Source organism: Alexandromys fortis, unplaced genomic scaffold, assembly GCF_014885135.2.
Source record: "Alexandromys fortis isolate MF-2015 unplaced genomic scaffold, M_Fortis_MF-2015_v1.1 scaffold_42, whole genome shotgun sequence".
In the NCBI taxonomy this organism is placed as follows: domain Eukaryota; kingdom Metazoa; phylum Chordata; class Mammalia; order Rodentia; family Cricetidae; genus Alexandromys; species Alexandromys fortis.
In genome coordinates, this window is record NW_026067934.1 from 7540168 (window position 1) to 7546167 (window position 6000).

Consider the following 6000-nt stretch of genomic DNA (forward strand, 5'->3'; position numbering starts at 1 on the left):
AAGAAAGCCAGTCTCGCAAGGAACCTCTGACCCACGAGCAGGAGGGCTCCGTGGCAGCGTGCTGCAGGATCTTTCTCCCCAGTGACTTGTGCATGACTGCTTTTGCCTAAGGCCGTGGCGGCTAATGGAGCACAGAGCTGGCCTGCCTCCCTGCTATGGCCTGGGCTAGGCAGACATCCCTGTGCTCGTTGGCTACACGAGGATGGTGGCTCATAAAAACCCACTGAGTTTCCACACTGGGCAGGTGATATACATGGAATGGTTTTGGTTTGATTCAGCATCTTCTGCTAGACTTGCACCCACAGGTAGCGCAGAGTGACTCTTCTACATTGCAGGGATGAGCTTTGGCTTGGGGACAGGGTCAGGACACCTTCCTGATAATTGCTTTCTCTTTTTCTTTTTCTTTCTCCCTCCTCCTCCTCCTCCTCCTTTTTTCTTCTCACTCGCAGATTTGATATTTATGAGAGAGACCTCAGATCCCAAGGACAGAAATGTGATCAGATATTTAAATACCTTGATGAAGTCTCTGAAGACCTGAGACTGGCAGCTCTGAGCATGCCACAGGACTCGGGCGAAGTATGGCCAGAAACACCTCTCACACCATCTGATTATTTCCTCCCCACTTTCTTCATCCCTGATGCCCTAATTTCCTCATCTCAGCTAAAACAAAACAGCGCATTGAACCCTTCTTTCTTAGCCCCCAGCAGGGTAGTTTGGGGCACAGTGGGGAAACATATACAAGGCAGTTTCCATGGAAACAGTGAAGACAGTTTTAGGAAAGGAAGATGGATGTTGGACCTACATGGCCCAGTCCTTTCTTTCGGTCATACTCTCACAGGGAAAGAAAGTCACCAGAAGCTCATGTGGGTCCTTCAGCAAAGGAATTGAGCAGGGACCTGTTTATGATCCCAGGGGGAGGCTTCCCAGAGGCTAAAGTAAGGGCAGTCCTTGTCTCCTGTGGACTGGGGTCCAGGGGAGTATGGGACCCCACCTGATCCCAGACCCAGAGAAGTACTTCCTCTTCTGGTTTCTGAAAACTCCTTGCCTATGGGAACATCTTCACACCTGCCTAGGGATAACCTGAAGGGGTTTCCACCCGCCGGAGCCCTGGTGAGACCTACTCATGGGTGGGGGACACGTGGTAGCCTCTCCCATTTGCCCCCCACTCTTTCCCTGTTTCTTCAGTGTCTGGGTTCTGTCCCCGAACCCAGGCCCACAGTGGTCTCACACCATTCTTCACAGCCCCTGTCACTCTGCTCTCACTCTGGAACCAAGGTGTGGTTCCTCTCCAAATGTCTTGTGATAGGACCCACAGGAGCCGAGCAAGGACGAGACTACTAAGAGACCACATCCAATCTAAAGATTGGAAACTCAGTGAGGATATCGTGGATTGATGGGGCTTTCAGAGCTGCCTTAGGAACTTGAGTTTCTCACCAATGCTTAAATTCCAGAGCCTGCCTTGGACTGGAGTAGAAATTCCTAGGAAAGGCCCGTGGTCACTTCTTTTTACCCCGTCATCTGTTAGACCCCAGGGAGAGCCTAGTCCCAGCGACTCCATTCATTAAAGCATCCTTTGTAAACTGAGGCTCAAGCTTGCTCTCACTTCTTTCCTGCGAGGAGTTTCTCTACAGCACTAACTTCCTGGCCTTTGCTCCCCTCCATAGGCCTAGGGGGGCTTCCTTGGGCCTCTTCACCATACACTCTCTTGAGAGGCCGTGCCTATTCCTCATCCAGCCTTTCTGGCTCTGACTGGCCCTCCCTGCGTCTGGCTGAAAGCGCCTTGCTGACATAAGTTCAAGCCAATCTACGGATGGCAATGACATCTGACTGGCCCTGGGTCTTGCCTGGGTTCTTGTTAGTTTGGGCCTGCATGGTTATAATTCTGCTTTTCATTTCTCTAGGGATTAAGTCAGATTACATGGAAATTATAATTCACCTCTCGGGCTTGATCCTTCAGTTTCTTCTCAACCTCTAGCGACCTGCTTCATATATTCTGTCGGGTATCCAGTTACTCTTCCCCTTTGAGGCTACTTTAGTGGCCCCAGGCCGAGCCATCAGATAGGCTGACACATGCAGTGAGCTCTGTCAGCCCTACAGCCAGAACCTCAAACCTTCCTTAGGTACAAAATCCACTGTATGAACTTGGCGCGGGGTGGAGTGGGGGTGGAGGGGCAAGCTGTGGTAAGATGGGGAGGTTCGCAGAGAGAAACAGACCTCAAGCCTGGCCTGTTCCAAGCTGTGTGTCCCTCAAGAAGCACACAGACTAAAGTGAAAGCAAAGTAGGAATGCTAGCAAGCCTTAGCCTACGTCACATTTGGCTGTCACTTTTGGCTTTGTCTATGGTCTGGAGCATACTCATCACCTGGCAATCACCTTCCAGAATATTCCTCTCTGGGGGTCCAAGGGACACTTGAAGTCTTTTCTATCCTTGCAGGTGGGGGAGGAAGGTCTCCTCGGACAGGACATGGTGACCCATGGCTGGTTGATAATCTCAGGTCTCCTGCCAGCCTCACAGGTCTGGGATCCTGTCTAAGAGACTCTTCCCTTTGGTTCCCAGGTGTCTGAAGCTGGCTGCCCGGATTCTCAGCCTGAAGAACTCACTACCTCCTGAAATACCGGAATTGAGATACCTCTCTCTCGGGATTACATTGCCTGCTCTTTGAACACTGCCATAGTAGGTCAGGTTGCAGGCCATGGCCTTGGTTCCCCAGCCAAGCCTTGAGTGTAGTACTCTGTCCAGCTTTCCGAGTGTCTTGTCCCTTTGATCTCCAGCCCTCACCTGTGCTTGGCACTGCACATGGAGGTCAGCCCATGCTGTACCCGGAGCAGGCAGAGGGCAGGAACACATGAGAGACAGGACTATGATGGACCCAGAACACAGGCTGTCCTCCCCGCAGGACTTGGGGTCAGTCTTTCTTGCAATAGCCACTGAATCTCACTTCACTCTCTGTCATACAAGGACCACGACAAACACTTAGGTCACGCTTTCCTCTACATGGCTGCTTTCAAAGCCCAAACCCCATTTCTCTCTGGAGAAACATCCTCCTGTGTCACGTGGAGAACAAGGATCACTATGGCTGCCAGAATAAACAAACACAGCGCAGCGCTAAGAGCACGGAGTGGCAGGTGTCATTGTTGACAGTCAACGTCTAAGGCCTCAGACTCTCCTAGGGGAGACCCCTCCCTGGGCTTGCAGCCACACCCCAGCTACAAAAGTGCCAGCTGACCGTGGAGGGCAAGGGCTGGGACCCACTTACAATTCTCGGCTTGAAGGGGGGCTTGATTTTCTTCTGCTCCAGCAGCACCCAGTCAATCTCCTTGAAGAAGGGGTGCTGTTTGATGGCGTCTTCCCCGTTCTGTGCCGCCACACAGCCCAGGCGCTTGTGAGGATTCTTGGTCATGAACTGTAAGAGGAAGGCACAAGAAAATTACTGACGGGGGCTCCCAGGCATGGGTTATGAGGGAATATCTTCCACGTTGCTTCCCATCCCTGCACAGACAAGCTAGGGGCCTCACTCCCACATGCACATACACATGCACATACATACACACATACACACACATATACGCACACACTCACATATATGCACGCACATACATGCATATGATGAATATGATGTAGCATGTGCCAGATAGTATTCTAAACCCCAGACAGATAGGCACTCATCTCCACATGAGGTAAGATTGCTAGCTCTACTTCATAAGGGAGGAACTTAAGGCACAGAGAGGTTAGTAAACTGGGCTACAGATGCACAGCTGGCAAGGTGCCAAGTTGCTATTAGGACCTAACTCCTGTTCTCTCATTGCATTTTACATTCAAGTCTTTTCAGCAGAGACTGAGATCTGATATACAGAAGTAAGGAAAGATAAGGAGCATGTAAATATATGCAAATGATAATGTGCCTCCCATCTCTTTCCTTTTCCAACCCCCTCTCGTTTCTTTAGTTAGTTTGAATTTCCAATTGCCACACAAAAAAGCCCATGTAGGGTCCAGCAAGATGGACGGTGGATAAAGACACTTGCCTTTACCAAACCTGACAGTCTGTGTTGGATCCCGGGGTCATGTGTGATGCCGGGAGAGAAGCAAGGCCTGCTAATTGTTCACTGACCTCCATGTGTATGGCATGGTGCACGGGTGTATGGGTATGGTTTTGGTGCCTATCAAAAATATTTTTCTTTCTTTTTTTTTTTGGTGTGCACTGGTTTTCAGCTATTTGGCTGACGTGATGTTTATTCCCAGGACTGACTGCTTTGGAAGACATGAGCTCATCATGCAGAACATGGAAGTTTGTCACTGTGACTTACTTATGAGCACAAAAAGTAATAACTTTTCTCTAACTCACATGGACATTTTTAAAAATTACGTGTGTGTGTATGTGCGTGTGTATGCGTATATGTGCGTGTGTGATGTGTGTGATGTGTATGTGCATGTGTATGCATGTATGTGCGTGTGTGTGCGTGCATATATGTGAGTGCATGTGTATATGTGTGTGTATGTGTGTATGTTTGTGCATGTGTATGTGCATGTGTATGTGAGTGTGTCCAGGTGTGCGTGTGTGTATGATGTATTTTTCCTGCATGTGTTGGAGATCAAGGGCAAAGGTCAGTGGGAAAAGAACCCGAGAGGACAGACTGTGGTGGAATTGCAAGGCTCACCAGCAAGTAAGAGCTTCTTAAGCGGGAAAGGGTTAGGGTTAGAGGTCAGAGTCCCACCACGTGCCCCTGGTGTTGTCAAACCCAAACCACATGGGCATGAGCTTGACTCTCTCAGACAGGAAGCCACAGAGAAGATGGGGATCAGTGCTTAGAAGCCTCAAATTTGTAGACGACCCATGATCCTCATCTCTGGACTAGATCTTCCTCTACACACTCTTGTTTGGTACATGGCGACGTCTCAGTTTGCGTCCTGCCTACTCTTCAGGGTCTCCATGCAGTGTTTGCATATTCTCTAAGAAGCAATCAAGATGCCGAGTCCTCTGCAGCTGGTTGGAGCACCACATTTCTTGTCAATCTAAACTATAAGCTTGTCTAAAGGTCACTCCCCTTTGATGAGCTGCCTCCTAGAGGGTGCCCGGTAGGTACACTGTAAAGGTTGAACAGGATGCTGAGTCTTGGCCAAGGGAGCTGAGTGTGAGCGGTGTTAAGATGGCTGCTTACTGTTGAGTGGGTTGTTTTCTGCTTTACAATACAAAAGGCCTTCTCTAGATCCTGAACCACCTCCATGCGGGTAACACCCTTTAGAGACATCTCTAAGGGCAGAGTCTTAGAAAACGGGGGCTAGGAACATTGAATGACAACCTAAAGGAACGGGATGGGGGTTCCAAAGAGAAACAGAGGACTCCTCCCTTCCATAGCCCTTCCTTCCCCCCTCTTCTAGCAGAGGAAAGAGAAGCCTCAGGGTGAGGCCCTGGGGTAACACCCTGGGCCAGAGCGCTCCTCTCAGACCTTAGCAGTTAACACACCATGACCTCTAACTCCTGAGTTTCTGCAGGTCAACAGTTTCCTTTCTTGCCCCAAAATTCATTTTTTAATTTTAAAATTATGTGTAGGTATACATGTGTGTGGGTATTTGGGTGGGAATGGAGGGCAGAGTTCAGAAGACAGCATCAGTCTCAGGAAGCTAAAATTACAGGTGGGTGTCAACTGCTCAGCATGGGAGCCCGGAATCAAACTCCGGTCCTCTGTAACAGAAGCCCGTGCTCTTAACCACCAGGCCACCGCTCCAGCCCCAGGTGTCAAGTTTTCCTACTCAGTGCTACTGACATCCTTTGCTGTGGGGCTGGCCTGTGAACTGTAGGCTGTTCAGCAACATCTCTGATACATCTCAGTATATCTTTACACCCAGCCCCGCCAACTGTGTCAACTCCAGTATCTCCAAACATTGCTGGATGTGTCTACAGGGAGGATGTCAAAACCATGGTGCTGACTGGGCCGTCTGAAGAGAGGGAGGGATGGAGAGAGGGAAGGAGGGAGGGAGGGAGGGAGGGAGGGAGGGAGGGA

General features: G+C 50.0%; 1 protein-coding gene across 1 annotated transcript in view; it reads right to left on the minus strand.

Annotated features, from left to right (window-relative positions):
- Prkce (protein kinase C epsilon) overlaps positions 1–6000 on the minus strand; it is a 514828-nt gene that overhangs the window by 22985 nt on the left and 485843 nt on the right. Inside the window, exon 14 of the mRNA XM_050146031.1 lies at positions 3258–3404. Within this exon, the coding sequence (XP_050001988.1) occupies positions 3258–3404 (147 nt within the window). The remainder of the gene's footprint in view (positions 1–3257; positions 3405–6000) is intronic.